Consider the following 17,500-nt stretch of genomic DNA (forward strand, 5'->3'; position numbering starts at 1 on the left):
AACACCGAAAACAATTTACAATGAGTACAGCGAAGTATGTAGAAAATTAAGTGATGAAGAAAATCGATAAGTAAATTGGTGTATAGTTTCCTCTTCCATCGAATCCTGATCTGCAGAGAATGGCTGTTGAGAGGAAGTGTGAGGCTTTGCCATCTGACGACACTTATACTAACTCTGAGACAAAAGAATTCCCCAGATCCAAACAGCCGAAGTCTCCACCTCCTTAAGATGTTCCTCTCCCCCGTCTGTCCTTTCTATTCCTTCTGGCGGTTCTTTCCGTCCCCGCAAACCAGAGTCCTCTGCACTACGCGAGGCTTGGGTGACGGAGAGTTTGGCTCTGTGGTAAGAAAAAGAGGAAAAAAAAAAAAAGAGGAAGAAAAAAGAAAGGAAGAAGAAGGGAAGTCAGTATTCATATGTCGGAGGGGAACATACCTAGTTACAGAAAGCATTAATTGCTGGGAATTCGTTGTGTGTGTGTGTGTGTGTGTAATTCACTGTTAGATCTGCTGCAGTCTCTGACGAGACAGCCAGACGTTACCCTACGGAACGAGCTCAGAGCTCATTGTTTCCGATCTTCGGATAGGCCTGAGACCAGGCACACACCACACACTGGGACAACAAGGTCACAACTCCTCGATTTACATCCCGTACCTACTCACTGCTAGGTGAACAGGGCTACACGTGAAGGAGACACACCCAAATATCTCCACCCGGACGGGGAATCGAACCTCGGTCCTCTGGCTTGTGAAGCCAGCGCTCTAACCACTGAGCTACCGTGTGTGTGTGTGTGTGTGTGTGTGTGTGTGTGTGTGTGTGTGTGTGTGTGTGTGGTTTTCTGTCACGCTCTGGTAAGTTTTGTGGTACATATGGTGGGTGATTTATCGGAAAAAATATAATTATTTATTGAAAGAAGGAAAAAAAAATAGAGTCAGGTTAAAAGCTGCGGCATTACCGGAGATGCACTATACAAGCAAAATGGGAGAAGAGAAAAACAAAGACGAGAAAACAAATGATAATCTTACCTGCCCTGTTTGTTGAGGAAGTCGGTTCTGCGTAGCACAGCCTGGCATGCGGTGAATACCAAGAGGGTGGCGACAAACACCGACACCCACACCTGTGTGCACAGTGACTCAGCGTGTCACGAGGCAGCCTTTCCTTTAACGAATAGCATTCCTTGGCAAACCAAAACGTCCCTTACAGCAACACTGTAACCCCTCACTTGCAATTCGCATACTCAAATCACAACTCGCTTGTCTCTTTTCAGTCTTTAGTTTTATATTTATTCTTTTGAATTTGAATCTGAGTTCCGTTTGCCACCACTAACGACAATATTCTGAAACACTGTGCTACTCTTCCGTTACTTTCAATAGGTTCTGTTTAAAGTTGCACTGGTTTTATGTGCGTTTCCATGATTCTGGTGACGGAGTAACGAGATTGTTACATTATTACTACATTGAGAACCCGGATGATAATCTTTGTCTCCTTTGAAAGTAGTCGTAGTGAGAGAGCAAAGCGTTTCTGAATACTGGTGTTAATAAGACCCAGGTATGTCAAGCAAAGGTCGAGTTAGTTATGTGGTGAGACAACCCGCGCCCCGCCGCTTACCAGGGGGTTGTAGGGCTTGATGAAACTCGCCATGTCGGGGGTGACTCCGGGCCGGATATATATTGAATTGTACTCATCAATATAGAGAGGCTCGCTGAAGTCCAGAGTAGCCAGTCTTTCCGGCGTCACCGCGAAGAGCGTCCCGGCAAAGTCCATTTCCTGCAACAACGGAGACTTTTTCAGCAGCGCATCGCAAGGAATAAAGACAAGCAAGGGCGCAGCATTGATTTCCCTCGATCCAGAAATATTTCTTAAGTACACATAGATAGAAAAGCAAGATACTCTTTTCATTGCATCATGAGAAAAATTATTAACAGCATCAGTGAAACCTTTTTTAATTGTGTTATGTGGCCTTTCCATCGAGAATGTTAATACGGGAGGTGAGAATAAATTGTTAATAATACGTAATTCATTCTACCTTCTCTACATTGACTGATTTATGCACACCAGATCGCATATCTTGAAGTATATTTTATGAGGTTGCGGGAGAAGCCTTTTTTTTTCTTTTATCTATACCATGTGGGCTTTTCACGGGAATTTATGGGCTAAAGGGGGTACTTTTTTAGGGTACCTCCTATCTCAAAGCCCACTCGCTAGTAAACCTTTGCCCCGAGGAAGCCCAACCTACACTTGGACCGTGGACAGGATTCGAACCCGTGCACTTGGAGACCCCTCGGACCCCAAAGCACAAATGGTTCCATTGTACCACGGCGGTCCAGAAAGCTTCGATGCTTGTAAATCTGGACGAACGCTATACGGTGGCTTTTTCTTCCTTCACATGAGGAACTACTTTGTCTTTGAAAGAGGCTAATCAAATCTGTGGCCTTTTTTTTATCTATTACACCAGGTGGGCTTTTCACGGGAATTTATGGGCTAAAGGGGATGCTTTTTGGGGGTACCTCCTATCTCAAAGACCACCCGCTAGGAAACGGTTTCCCCGAGTGAGGAAGCCCAACCTATAGGATTTGAACCCGTGCGCTTGGAGACCCTTAGACTCCAAAGCTCACATGGTTCCACTGTACCACGGCCGCTTTAGAAATGGTTGAGAGGGAAAGTGTTTCTGAATACTAGTTTTACAAGTATTGCAGGCAGATAATATTTATGAGTCGGTTTAGGAAGAGGAAAGAAGGCATAGGTGTAACATATAAGAAAGCGGTATTTAGAGTGAAGGAAGCAATACTCACGTGTCGCTGCAGCAAACCAATGAGGCCTGTCCAGGAACCGTTGGGCTGCTGGTCGCCGTATAAGCGGTGCTTCGGTACCATGAACTGGAAACTAGAGCATCATCTCTTATCAATCTACAGTCCATACCACTGCCCGCCTCTTGCCCTGCGCTGCTTGCCTTCACTAACAAATTGAATATTATCTACATTTCTGGTAACTGGTGTATACGTAATAATGATTGTAGTAGTACTAGCAGTAGTTGTGGTAGTAGTTTTTAGAAAAGTTTAGAAGTCGCCCATCTAAATAATTATTTCAGTCATGCACGTAATAACGTCTAGCAAAGGGCGTTAAGAGAAAATGCAAAAAAGCGTTTGAAATGTTAAAGGCTTTTCTAAGGTAATAGAGAAAGTAAACAAATAAATAGATTGATTAGATAAAATTAAATGAATAAGAGAAATAAAATTGATAGAAAACTAATTAAGTAAAAGAAGAAAAATATGAAAAACAATCACACACCGCGCACCATACAACGGGCTGGCCACTCACAGTGTGGTGCACACAGAAACAAACCTACGCATTATTTCCCTAGGTAAAAAAAAAAAAAAAAAAAATGGAGAATATTCCGGCAGCAGAGCTTGGAACAGAACATTGATATTTGCACTCACCAAAGGCCAAGGTGGTGCTCTATGAGGTGCAGGATGGTCACCACGGGGCCGCTGTACTGGTAGTTGCCTGGCGTGCCCGAGATTATCAGGGCATGACCGAACTGTGGAGAGGAAGACACTAATACAGTGGGTTACGATCACACGACTCACGGGACTTTCCTACGATTGCTATTATGAAACACCTCATTACTTTCAAAGGGCTCTAGTTGATGCTACACGGCTAGTTAAGGGAATCTTTTCCAGTTTTAGTGATAGATTAACAAGATTTCTATAATATTAACGGAAAAGCACTCTTGACAGCTAATCATTTATATGGTCTGGAAAATAATCGTGTTGAGAGAGTGCAGCGTTTCTTCATACAAGTCTTAGCGGGGACTAACGGGACAGTGACTTGAAGAAATGTAGAAATAACAAGTACTAACCTGAAAGAATCAAATGGCAAACGTACGAACATCTAGTGACAATGTTCTGAAATACGTTGATCTCTCACTACATTATTATTCTGAAAGCCACAGAGTTGGTTAGTCGCGTTGTCAAGAGTGTTTTTCAAATTAACAATTTAGAATTCTTATTAATTTCTCACCAGAAACGTATAAACATCCTTAAATCTGTTTGTCCATCGTTTAGTATTTGTCACCTGGGAAACTTTGAGTTCGACATAATTACCTACGACCGTGAACATGCAATGATAAGGTGGAAAAGACTGCCATCCCAGACACTTTGCATGTATAGAACGTAACGCCATCAAAAGGAGTGCAAGTAATGCCACATTGTCCCTCCCATCAAGACATTCGCTGTCTCTTCTCGTTACCTTTTTTCTAATATTTGTGTTGCTGGATGACCTTCATGGTTAGACTTGACACTGCTGAGCAATAAGTACCTTCAGTGAGTAACGACAAAGCCTCCATGGTTTGAAACCTTCCCATTAGGACTCTACAGAACCCCACTAAGAAGATTTTACGGATTTTCATGGATAATTTTTTTCGATAGATGATACGGAGTCCTTAAACAAACACTATAATCATGAAAACACCTAAAACCAGAGCCTAGAAACCCTGAAGAACATTTACTAACGCCTTAAAACCCTGAACACCTTCCTTTACGCCGGCAGTGCGCGACCTACGATTCCCATAGCCACTCTGAGACATTCTGTAGTGTTTCCTGGAGTCATGGCGGCTGCGTCACGCTCAAGCCTCCTGCAGAAGCGCTGTCAGAGGTGAAGTGAGCCAAACACGGACCGCACTGGTAGAATTTAGTGTTCCAGTTAAGCTCCTCCCCTTTGTTCCTGGAATGCTGGACCTGGCTGACCCTCACAAACCAATCAATGGTGTTCTTTTTCTGCGCTGGCAGGAGACTGGTAGTCTCTCTCTCTCTCTCTCTCTCTCTCTCTCTCTCTCTCTCTCTCTCTCTCTCTCTCTCTCTCTCTCTCTCTCTCTCTCTCTCTCTCTCTCTCTCTCTCTCTCTCTCTCTCTCTCTCTCTCTCTCTCTCTCTCTCTCTCTCTCTCTCTCGGTCAGAAAGAATGTTTGGTAAAAGTATTTTTTTTAAGTGTGTGTGTGTGTGTGTGTGTGTGTGTGTGTGTGTGATATCATGGGAACTTACTCAGGCTCGTGACGCAGATACCGTGTCTCCTCCTCCTCCTCCTCCTTCTCCTCCTATAGCCCCATATAAATGATATGAGGAAAGTTATAAGTACAGGGATGCTTGAATATGATCAGAAAGGTGGGATATTAATACACATTCACTCCGTGTGGGCGAAATAAATGACAGCACTTGAGATATGAACGAGATATTAAGAGAAAATGAAAAGTGAGGAGGTAGAGAGTGGGAAAATTGTAGGAAATCTTCGAAAAAGTCACCTTGGGATGAATTTTTTTTATTAGCTTTTTCTTTCCATTTATTTATTGATTCGTCTTTATTCTTTGTTTATCTTTCTATTTATTTATTTACATTTTCTTATTTGTTTTACTTTATTTTTTTCACCTCTAGCAATGTATGTTGTATGTCTGCTTTTTTATTTATTTATTTTTTTTTTGGTTAGTTAGTTAATAAGTTAGTTGATTAGTTTTATGTAAGAGGGGAAAGCTGACCAAAGGCAAGATAAAACGAAAAAAAAATACCCCATTTAGTTGCCAGTCCCCTTGCAGGTTCGAAAGAGTTAGCCAAAATGAAGATATATGATTTTTTTTTTTTTTTTTACGTAGGGAAGAGGGCCAGCCAAGGGCAAAAAAAAAAAAAAAGTTAGAAAAAGGCCCACTTGAGCGCTGGCTCTCCAAAGAGTTCAAAAAGTGCCAAAACCTTCAGCCAGAATTAGGGGAGCAAATGCCTCGATACTTCCCTCTTAAAAGAAGACAAGTTGTAGGAATTCGGAAATACAGATGCAGGAAGGGAGTTCCAGAGTTTACCAGTGAAAGAGATGAATGGTTGAGCGTACTGGTTAACTCTTGCATTACAGAGTTGGACAGAATAGGGATGAGAGGAAGAAGAAAGCCTTGTGCAGTGTGGCCGCAGGAGGAGGGGAGGCATGCAGTTAGCAAGATCAGTAGAACAGTTACCATGAAAATAGCGATATAATATAGAAAGGGATGCAACATTTCGGCCGTGAGAAAGAGACTGAAGACAGTTAGTCAGAGGAGGGAGTTGATGAGACGAAGAGCTTTCGATTCCACCCTATCAAGCAAAGCTGTGTGACTGGAACCCCCAAACATGCGAAGAGTACTCCATACAGGGACGGATAAGGCCCTTATACAGAGTAAGCAGTTGGAGGGCGAGAAAAACTGTCGGAGACGCCTCAGAACACCTAATTTCATAGAAGCTGTTTTAGCAAGAGATGAGATGTGAAGTTTCCAGTTAAGATTATGAGCAAAGGACAGACCGAGGATATTCATTGTGGAAGAGGAGACAGTTGAGTGTCATTGAAGAAGAGGGATAGTTGTCTGGAAGGTTGTGTCGAGTTGATAGATGGAGGAATTGAGTTTTGAGGCATTGAAAACTACTAGATTTTCTCTGCCCCAATCGGAAATCTTAGAAAGATCGGAAGTCAGGCGTTCCGTGGCGTCCCGCGTGATCTGTTGATTTCCTGAAGGGTTGGACGTCTCTGAAAGAACGTGGAAAGATGTAGGGTGGTATCATCAGCGTAGGAGTGGATAGGGCAAGAAGTTTGGTTAAGAAGGTCATTAATGAATAATAGAAAGAGAGTGGGTGACAGGACAGAACCCTGAGGAACACCACTATTAATAGGTTTAGGAGAAGAACAGTAGCCGTCTACCACAGCAGCAATAGAGCGGTCGGAAAGGAAACTTGAGATAAAGTTGCAGAGAGAAGGATAGAAGCCGTAGGAGGGCAGTTTTGAAATCAAAGCTTTATGCCAGACTCTATCAAAAGCTTTTGATATGTCTAACGCAACAGCAAAAGTTTCACCGAAATCTCTAAAAGAGGATGACCAAGACTCAGTAAGGAAAGCCAGAAGATCACCAGTAGAGCGACCTTGACGGAAGCCATACTGGCGATCAGACAGAAGATTGTGAAGTGACAGATGTTTGAGAATCTTCCTATTCAGGATAGATTCAAAAACTTTAGACAAGCAAGAGATTAAAGCTATAGGACGGTAGTTTGAGGGGTTAGAACGGTCACCCTTTTTAGGAACAGGCTGAATGTAGGCGAACTTCCAGCAGGAAGGAAAGGTAGAAGTCGATAGACAAAGTTGGAAGAGTTTGGCCAGGCAAGGTGCAAGCACAGAAGCACAGTTTTTGAGAACAATAGGAGGGACCCCATCAGGTCCATAAGCCTTCCGAGGGTTTAGGCCAGCAAGGGCATGGAAAACATCATTACGAAGAATTTTGATTGTAGACATGAAATAGTCAGAGGGAGGAGGAGAGGAGGGACAAGCCCAGAATCGTCCAAGGTGGAGTTGTGAGCAAAGGTTTGAGAAAAGAGTTCAGCTTTAGAGACAGAAGAGATGGCAGTGGTGCCATCAGGATGAAATAAAGGAGGAAAGATGAAGAAGTGAAGTTATTTGAGATGTTTTGGCTAGATGCCAGAAGTCACGAGGAGAGTTTGAGTTTGAAAGATTTTGACATTTCCTATTTATGAAAGAGTGTTTGGCAAGTTGAAGAACAGACTTGGCATGATTCCGGGCAGAGATATAAAGTGCATGAGATTCAGGAGATGGAAGGCTCAAGTACCTTTTGTGGGCAACCTCTCTATCATGTATAGCACGAGAACAGGCTGAGTTAAACCAAGGTTTAGAAGGTTTAGGTTGAGAAAAGAATGAGGAATGTACGCCTCCATGCCAGATACTAACACCTCTGTTATGCGTTCAGCACAAAGAGATGGGTCTCTGACACGGAAGCAATAATCATTCCAGGAAAATCAGCATAATACCTCCTCAGGTCCCCCAACTGGCAGAGGCAAAACGCCAGAGGCACCTTCGCTTTGGGGATCCTGCGGAGGATTGGAAAAATAGGACAAGATACAGAAATGAGATTGTGATCGGAGGAGCCCAACGGAGATGAAAGGGTGACAGCATAAGCAGAAGGGTTAGAGGTGAGGAAGAGATCAAGAATGTTGGGCGTGTCTCCAAGACGGTCAGGAATACGAGTAGGGTGTTGCACCAGTTGCTCTAGGTCATGGAGGATAGCAAAGTTGAAGGCTAGTTCACCAGGGTGGTCAGTGAAGGAGAGGAAAGCCAAAGCTGGTGGTGAACATTGAAATCTCCAAGAATGGAAATCTCAGCGAAAGGGTAGAGGGACAGAATGTGCTCCACTTTAGAAGTTAAGTAGTCGAAGAAATTACTATAGTCAGAAGAGTTAGGGAGAGATAAACAGCACAGATGAATTTAGTTTGAGAGTGACTGTTAAGTCGTAGCCAGATGGTGGAAAATTCGGAAGACTCAAGAGCGTGGGCACGAGAGCAAGTTAAGTCGTTGCGTACATGACGCAACATCCAGCTTTGGAATGAAAATGAGAATAGAGAAAGTAGGAGGGAACAGAGAAGGGGCTACTGTCAGTTGCCTTAGATAGCTGTGTTTCGGTGAGGAAAAGAAGATGAGGTTTAGTAGAGGAGAGGTGGTGTTCCACAGATTGAAAATTAGATCTAAGACCGCGAATGTTGCAGAAGTTAATGTAGAAAAAGTTGAGGGAGGTGTCAAGGCATTTGTGGTCTTCAACAGGAGAGGTGTCCGACCTGGGGACAAATTTGGTCCCCTCCCCAGACGGGGACTTCGAGGCGTTGTTTATTTCGGGCCCCATTTTTCTTTTAAATTTTGATTTGGAGTGAAGGGTGTATGTGTGATAAATGCATGTAGTTTTGTGTGAAGAAGGAGAGCTGTCTTTAGAGGGTAGGCTGTGACTACCCCCTTGAGTTGTGAGACACAAAGGGAAACATTCAACGAGATCACAACTAGCTTTAATGGAAGGTTCACAGCACCTCCTGAACTAGTGCTATTAGATCTTACTGGGAGTAAGTTATTGTTTCGGTAGGTGTCTTGAAATCTCCCGCTTAAATTAAGTTAGGTCATAGGAAGTTGGAAATACGGACGCAGGTGGGGAATTCCAGAGTTTACTAGAGAAAGGTATGAATGATTGAAAGTACTGGTTAACTCTTGCGTTAGCGAGTTGAGTTGGACAGAGTAAGGTGAAGTAAGGTTGCATAGTGGGTAAGGTGGTGAGCATGGGTTGGAATCCCACCACATACCGCCTTGAGGCTATGCCATTTAATGGGCACATGTAGAATTCAGGGGACAAAAATTTTTTTGATGTCATATTCTTTTATTTTGGTAAGAAAATAACAACTTTTACTTGAAACATTTTTTTTTTTTTTTTATATCTCATAGTTCTCTTGTTATGAGTCTCTACAATATTGTTCATCTACCTATTTTGGGAAAACAAATTTGACATTTTACTGAATTATCAAATCAATATATTTCAAAAAATAGATAATGTTCCCTAATATTATGATAAATAAATATATGGAAATACGTAAAAAATACAAAAAAATATATTCTTTTTTCCTCTATGATTATGCAAAATCAATAAATATCCTTGGACTATTCCTTTCAAATGAAACTAAAATGATATGCATAATACCATCATTGGCTAAAGAAGGAATGGAACTCTTACAGGTCTATTTCTTGTGATATTCAACAAAGCATGTTTGCTTGTTTTTTAGACACAAGAACACGTCACACTTTGTGCACTTGAAACCAGACACCCCCTTGGGACAGAAAGCACACCTCCCCCTTGACTGAGCCTCTGATCCCATGGGCATCGGCCAGTGATCAATGCAGTCATACCGTATGTCAGAAGATGGGGGTCTTTTTCTTGCTGTTTTTTTAGAGTGGTCTTCTGGAGAGAGGCTTTTAGACAGGGGTCTTCCAACACTAACCTTCTTGTTCACCTTCACCATGGTACTGGCTATTTCACAGCGAAAGTTCTTCAGTGGCATGTGCTTTTCATTCAGCATTTTGGCTTCACGTTTGTACAGAAGCCAAGCATTAGCTACAGCAGCATCTAAAATGTAGCCAAATATTGGAAGATAATATCTGTGTGACCTGAAAGGTGTCTTGTATATAGCGACCAGCATATCAGAGAGGTCGATTCCACCCATATGTTTGTTGTAGGACAAGACGATAGATGGACAAGGGACCTCCACTTTGCATTTAGCCTCAACATCAAACGTTTTGACAGAGCCTACAGGTTCAACACCTACTGCATTACTTAGCAGTGTACCACACTTGTTGTCATTCCATTTAACTGCAATGACATTCTCTGATGAACAGAAATCATACTGACCTCTTCCTTTCTTTTTCAGTTCATTGTCTGACAACAAACGTGCTCCACCACATCTTGTTTCTCTCACTGTACCAAGGGTTTTGATGCCTACCTTAGATTCTAGCTGTTTGACTAGTTTGAAACTTGTGTAAAAGTTATCACAAAACACGAACAGCTGACTGTGGGTCTTTGATAGATCTCGTCATCACTAACAAAACTTTTTCCCCAAGCAGTAGACCTTTCTCATTTTCGTCCAGGTTTTCAGTACAGAAAGTAGATTTTCCTTGGTACAAGAGCAGATCATGAATGATTCCACAAGAGCTTGACCTGCAAAAGATTTTGTAACCCCATTTGTGGGGTTTATTCTTTATATACTGGCGTAGTTTTCCTGCTTTTCTACCTTTGTAGGGAACCATTACTTCATCTACACTCTGGAATGTGCTGCTTTCTACCTTTTTGCACTGTTCACGAAGCATTTCAAACAGTGGCCTAACTTTCCAAAATTTATCCTCTTCGTTCTGCACACCATTGTTATCAGTGAAGTGTATGTACCTTTTCAGGCATTTGAATCTCTTAACACTCATGATATCAGCAACTAGGTTATACCGCAGCTGCACACTCCAGTAGTCATCGACTGCTGGCAAATGACATATCCCCATATACAGTAACACTGCAAGAAATTTTTGTATTTCATTTTCATCTGTCTCAATACTCTTGGTTAACTCCTGAACTGAGTACAAATTTGTGTTGTGTGCTATATGACTAACCATATCATGTGTAAAGAACTGAGAAAAGTATTGATAAGGTGTTTGGATATTATCAGGCTTGGTATAATCAGTCTCTGGTGGATAGAGATTTTCAATGTCCCTCTTCCTCCATTGTCGTTCTCGCACGAGAGGCTCATCAGGAAGCTCAGGGTTAGACTGAACTACATCAATATTTTTTCTGCGTGTTCTACGCGTTTTGGTACATGGTCTCTTTGGCTGCTGACTAGAAGCAGTTCTTTCTTCATGGGCAAGCAGATTTTGGTTACCCTCACCCATGTCATCAGACTCATCACTCTCAAATCCAATAGTACTAACTGTTTTAGGATTGAAATCTGGATCAGCCACATCATCATCAGAGTCATCAGCATTGGCTGGAACCACAGGTTGAAGTTCCCTATGTCTGATCCCAAAGAATGTTGCTGGATCCATATTGTGGCCTGTGAAAGCAAATTTGCAATGAATAACAAACATTACTAATATAACTCAACAATTTTGTTGAGCTAATTCTCTATCTTTTTTTTTTTTTTTTACCATCAGCTGGCAGCTCAACAAAATTGTTGACCAACATTAAAACGCCTATCATTATATCATAAATACAATATTTCAAACACAGTTCCTATTTATATATTGCTATAACAACTAAATGTATAGAAAAGTTAATGAAAACAATGATAACTTACCTATGGCATGTTCAAGAGGGGTGAGAAATGAGAAGAAAATCTCCCCCACGCTAACAGCTCAGAGCGCATGTTTACACTGGGACACTGCTCCACCCTAGAGCCATCTATTGCCGCATCTTTGGACTAGGCTACTCTCAACAATATTGTAGAGATGCCTTAATAAGGAAAAATCATTCACCACCTGCAGTTTCATGTATGTTTTGGAGGTCGAATATGCCTCAACAATTTTGTTGAGTACAACATTAAAGGGTTAAAGTTGCCTACATGTCATCATGATACCCGAGATTCTAGGTTGTTACACCAAAGATGCGCTTGGGTGGTGATATGGGCCCTAATATGGGTACTACTATAAATAAAATTGCCTGCGTCACTAATGGACGGAAACTTAACAGCGCTTCCCACATAATTGTATACTTTTCAAGTATGCCTACAGGCGCTATAGGCCATAACGTAAAAAGAAAAAAACTGTTGAAAGGAAGAAAGTCTCATGCAGCGAGCAATGTTATGAAAATCTGTCTCCCATTATCAACAAATACTAAATTTTGCGGTCCAGTAATATATTTGTAGCGTGTAGGTGGAAGTGTTGCCTTTATGACAAAAATGCAACAATACATCACTGCAACAAGAAGTAAACACAGAGAAGAAGAAAACAACAAAACATATACCTAGTGCCTACATGCAAACAGAGGGAATAATACAAGAGAGATGAGAATGAAGGGAACTAGAGACAGAATCAAAAAAACAAAATACTCGTAAAACACATGTTGGCCACGCGACGAGGCAAGCAGGTGTAATGACAGCCAAAACAACGAAACACCTGCATTGGTCTTTTTTTCATGTAAGAAGGATAACCGGCCAAGGGCAACAAAAACTGAGAAAAAAGAAAAAAAGGCCCACTGAGGTGCCGGTTCCCAAACAGGATATGTAGCCACAATGGGACCCCAAAGATGATATACGAGTCATTATTTATTTATTTATTTTATTTATTTATATATTCATTTTATTTTATTTATCTATTCTTTTTTTGCGTGAAGAATGTATGTGTAGTTAGTGCATGCAGTGTTGTGTGAAGGAAGAGAGTTGTCTTTAGGGCATTATGAAACACAAAGGGAAACGTTCTGTGAAGTTAAAGGTGACATAACGGTAAGTTCACGGCACCTCCTGAACCAGAGCTATTAGGGAGTAATTATCACGTGTCTGCTTCACACTTTCGCTTCCAAATTGATTCCTCTCGCTTTTGGTGATATTTTATTTTTCTTTTGTTTGTTCTTGCTCTTGTTGTGGTTTGGAAACATTTCTTTCTTCTTCTTCTTCTTCTTCTTCTTCTTCTTCTTCTTCTTCTTCTTCTTCTTCTTCTTCTTCTTCTTCTTCTTCTTCTTCTTCTTCTTCTTCTTCTTCTTCTTCTTCTTCTTCTTCTTCTTCTTCTTCTTCTTCTTCTTCTTCTTCTTCTTCTTCTTCTTCTTCTTCTTCTTCTTCTTCTTCTTCTTCTTCTTCTTCTTCTTCTTCTTCTTCTTCTTCTTCTTCTTCTTCTTCTTCTTCTTCTTCTTCTTCTTCTTCTTCTTCTTCTTCTTCTTCTTCTTCTTCTTCTTCTTCTTCTTCTTCTTCTTCTTCTTCTTCTTCTTCTTCTTCTTCTTCTTCTTCTTCTTCTTCTTCTTCTTCTTCTTCTTCTTCTTCTTCTTCTTCTTCTTCTTCTTCTTCTTCTTCTTCTTCTTCTTCTTCTTCTTCTTCTTCTTCTTCTTCTTCTTCTTCTTCTTCTTCTTCTTCTTCTTCTTCTTCTTCTTCTTCTTCTTCTTCTTCTTCTTCTTCTTCTTCTTCTTCTTCTTCTTCTTCTTCTTCTTCTTCTTCTTCTTCTTCTTCTTCTTCTTCTTCTTCTTCTTCTTCTTCTTCTTCTTCTTCTTCTTCTTCTTCTTCTTCTTCTTCTTCTTCTTCTTCTTCTTCTTCTTCTTCTTCTTCTTCTTCTTCTTCTTCTTCTTCTTCTTCTTCTTCTTCTTCTTCTTCTTCTTCTTCTTCTTCTTCTTCTTCTTCTTCTTCTTCTTCTTCTTCTTCTTCTTCTTCTTCTTCTTCTTCTTCTTCTTCTTCTTCTTCTTCTTCTTCTTCTTCTTCTTCTTCTTCTTCTTCTTCTTCTTCTTCTTCTTCTTCTTCTTCTTCTTCTTCTTCTTCTTCTTCTTCTTCTTCTTCTTCTTCTTCTTCTTCTTCTTCTTCTTCTTCTTCTTCTTCTTCTTCTTCTTCTTCTTCTTCTTCTTCTTCTTCTTCTTCTTCTTCTTCTTCTTCTTCTTCTTCTTCTTCTTCTTCTTCTTCTTCTTCTTCTTCTTCTTCTTCTTCTTCTTCTTCTTCTTCTTCTTCTTCTTCTTCTTCTTCTTCTTCTTCTTCTTCTTCTTCTTCTTCTTCTTCTTCTTCTTCTTCTTCTTCTTCTTCTTCTTCTTCTTCTTCTTCTTCTTCTTCTTCTTCTTCTTCTTCTTCTTCTTCTTCTTCTTCTTCTTCTTCTTCTTCTTCTTCTTCTTCTTCTTCTTCTTCTTCTTCTTCTTCTTCTTCTTCTTCTTCTTCTTCTTCTTCTTCTTCTTCTTCTTCTTCTTCTTCTTCTTCTTCTTCTTCTTCTTCTTCTTCTTCTTCTTCTTCTTCTTCTTCTTCTTCTTCTTCTTCTTCTTCTTCTTCTTCTTCTTCTTCTTCTTCTTCTTCTTCTTCTTCTTCTTCTTCTTCTTCTTCTTCTTCTTCTTCTTCTTCTTCTTCTTCTTCTTCTTCTTCTTCTGCAATGTGAGACAATATAAGGTTTTGGGTTTTGGTTTACGCTTCCCCTAAGATTTACTTCAGAAAATGGCATTACTGTTGACGTTTTTTGACTGTTAAAAGTGTTATTTATACATTTTCTGGCAGACTTTGCTGCTTCATCCATTATTCAAGTTTGTGTGGTTTTGAAATTTAACCTTTAACTATGTAGATTTGCCTGTTCCATTAATCATTCGCCATTCAAGCTCAACAATTTCGATAGTGTGGCAAGGACTCATTCCGCAAATTCTCTTTTATCTTTTATCAATGTCAATCCTCCTTCCTTTTTCGTGTGTGTGTGTGTGTGTGTGTGTGTGTGTGTGTGTGTGTGTGTGTGTGTGTGTGTGTGTGTATATATATATATATATATATATATATATATATATATATATATATATATATATATATATATATATATATATATATATATATATATATATATATATATATATATATATATATATATATATATATATATATATATATATATATATATATATATATATATATATATATATATATATATATATATATATATATATATATATATATATATATATATATATATATATATATATATATATATATATATATATATATATATATATTTTTTTTTTTTTTTCAGAAGAAAATAGATGATATGATTAGTATGGAAAAGAAAAATATAAAAGAAAAATTGAAAATTGGTTTAAGAAAGATACAAAGGCTGCTTGGCAAGGTTTATAACATTACTGGAATGACTAAGAAATCCATGTGTCCAAATATTATAAATGTAAAGGATTATTGCAATGATTTGAATAAGTTTTATTGTAGATTTGATGTCCAGGATTACTCTTCAGAACGGAACAACCTTACTGAGCTTTTATATAGCAAGGAACATGAAATATTCACTGTAACGTATGAGGATGTACTAGAAAGTTTGAAAAGAATTAAGAGCAATAAAGCGGCAGGTCCTGACAGAGTAAGTGCTAAGGTAGTAAGCATTTGCAAATATGAGTTGGTTCCAGTTTTATGTAGGATTTTTCAGAGTTCCTTGGATCAATCTTATATACCTAAACTGTGGAAGACATCTGAAATTATTCCCGTGCCAAAACATCAAACACCTAAAGGTTGTAATGATTACAGGCCTGTAGCCTTGACATGTATATTTATGAAATGTTTAGAAATAAGATAAGATAAGATAAGATAAGATAAGTTGCTTTATTCGTCAAACATGAATCTTTGGATTGATGAAACTGTTGACGTGGTAGAAGAATACAAATACTTAGGAACAGTTAAACTCAATTTTCTTCCCACATTAAATTCAAGAATGTTTTTGTTAGAAAACATGCAAGTTAAATGTTAGTAATAAAATACTGGATTTGTTCTACAGCAGTATACTACAATCAGTGTAACTTTGGAATCTAAAGGTACAAAATGAAATTCATTTTGGCATTAGAGCTTCTTAGTAGTTGTATACACATTAAAAATATAGATAAAACCAGAGAAACAGGAAACATAAAATATTAACAAGAAACATTGCATAGGTTATTTTGTATAAAATGTAACATTGTTATAATATACATGTGATATCAAGTTGTCACCATCCCTATCATGAATCATCACCTACAGTTATCATGACAACTTAAAGCTAGAAGTTATAGTGATGATAGATGATTGAAAAGCAGAATGCTTTTAGGTACAAATGACTTTCTGTATCTATCAGTACGCATCATGGGCAGTGCTAACCTTCTTCCAGATTTAAGATGTGTGTAACAATTATGTAGCGGATGGGTTGCATCTTTCATCATTCTGTCTACTTGTTTCATTGTACCTATTTGATAAAGCTTATCTAATGATATGGTCTCTGCACCTAGTTTTCTTGCTTTTTTAACAATCCTTCCCAACTTCTTTTTATCTTTGCAAGTAAGTTTTCCATACCAGGCAGTGATTGAAAAGTTTAAAACTGATTCTAAAATTGATTTGTAAAATAGGCTAATGACCATTTTATCTACATGTAGGTTACACAAAATACGTACAAAGTGTAATCTTTGGTTACATTTCCTTGACACCATATCTGTATTGACACTTCCCTTCAACTGGTCATCAATCATAAAGCCCAAATATTTATACTGATTAACTCTTTCTACGTTTTCTTCTTCAATTGTTAATAGGTCTGGTACGTGTTTATTTTTAGTTCTAAAATCAAATATCATCTCTTTCGTTTTCTTTACATTAAGCTCCAAAAAAATTTTGTTTACTCCAGTCAACGAATTTTTTAACTTGAGTTAGATAACCTTCATAATTATCATTTACAATTTTTCCTAAGATAACTGTATCGTCAGCATATTTTATAATAGTACAATCATCAATTTCACTTCTACAATCATCTGTATACAAGGTGAAAAGAACTGGGGACAATACACAACCTTGGGGGGCTCCTGTGTTGGTGACTATCACATTAGACTTAACATTATTTACATTGGTATATTGCGGTCTCTGGGTTAAAAAGCTAAAAAATCCATCTTAAAATATTTCTATTTACACCCATTTCTAGCATTTTATTGAGCAAAATATGAGGTTGCATTGTATTAAATGCTGAACTAAAATCGATGTACAGTGCTCTAATTTGTGATTTGGGCTTGTCTAAATGCTTATTAATATCATTTAATAGTACAAGTGTTGCATCCTGTACACTTCTATTGTTACAGTAAGCAAATTGCATAGGGTCTTTTAAATTATTTGTTTTTCCACATATATAGTTTTTCACAATGCTTTCTAAACATTTCATAATATTAGATGTTAGTACTACAGGTCTGAAGTCTTTGTGATCTTTTGGGTAGTTAGTTTTGCAATAGGTTTCACTTCAGATTCTTTCCATTTATAAGGCACCACTCCTGATCCAGCGAGTCCTGAAATAATGTGGTCAGTACGGGTGTCAGTTGTTTTGCACAGCATTTTAGTGCCCTAGCAGGTATCCCGTCTGGCCCTGTGGCTTTACCTGCCCGTATATTCTGCAGGGATTTCTGCACGTCTTCTTGCCTAATTATAATTCTTTCATCATTGTTAGACTGAATTTCTGTCATTACCTCATTACACGCATCACTGA

The 17,500-nt window shown here is 39.0% G+C and overlaps 2 protein-coding genes across 2 annotated transcripts in view; one reads left to right on the forward strand and one right to left on the reverse strand.

Annotated features, from left to right (window-relative positions):
• The window catches only part of LOC123503148 (glutamate receptor 4-like), an 8,860-nt gene extending 8,411 nt beyond the window's left edge, over window positions 1-449 (reverse strand). Inside the window, exons 1-2 of the mRNA XM_045252653.1 lie at window positions 433-449; window positions 174-337 (exon numbers count right to left, since the gene is read on the reverse strand). Coding sequence (XP_045108588.1) covers window positions 174-337; window positions 433-449 — 181 coding nt within the window. The remainder of the gene's footprint in view (window positions 1-173; window positions 338-432) is intronic.
• Window positions 1-17,500, forward strand: part of LOC123502986 (GTP-binding protein 10 homolog) — a 59,086-nt gene that overhangs the window by 11,367 nt on the left and 30,219 nt on the right. The gene's annotated exons all lie outside the window — the stretch shown is intronic.

The sequence above is a fragment of the Portunus trituberculatus genome, chromosome 13 (assembly GCF_017591435.1).
Source record: "Portunus trituberculatus isolate SZX2019 chromosome 13, ASM1759143v1, whole genome shotgun sequence".
NCBI lineage: Eukaryota > Metazoa > Arthropoda > Malacostraca > Decapoda > Portunidae > Portunus > Portunus trituberculatus.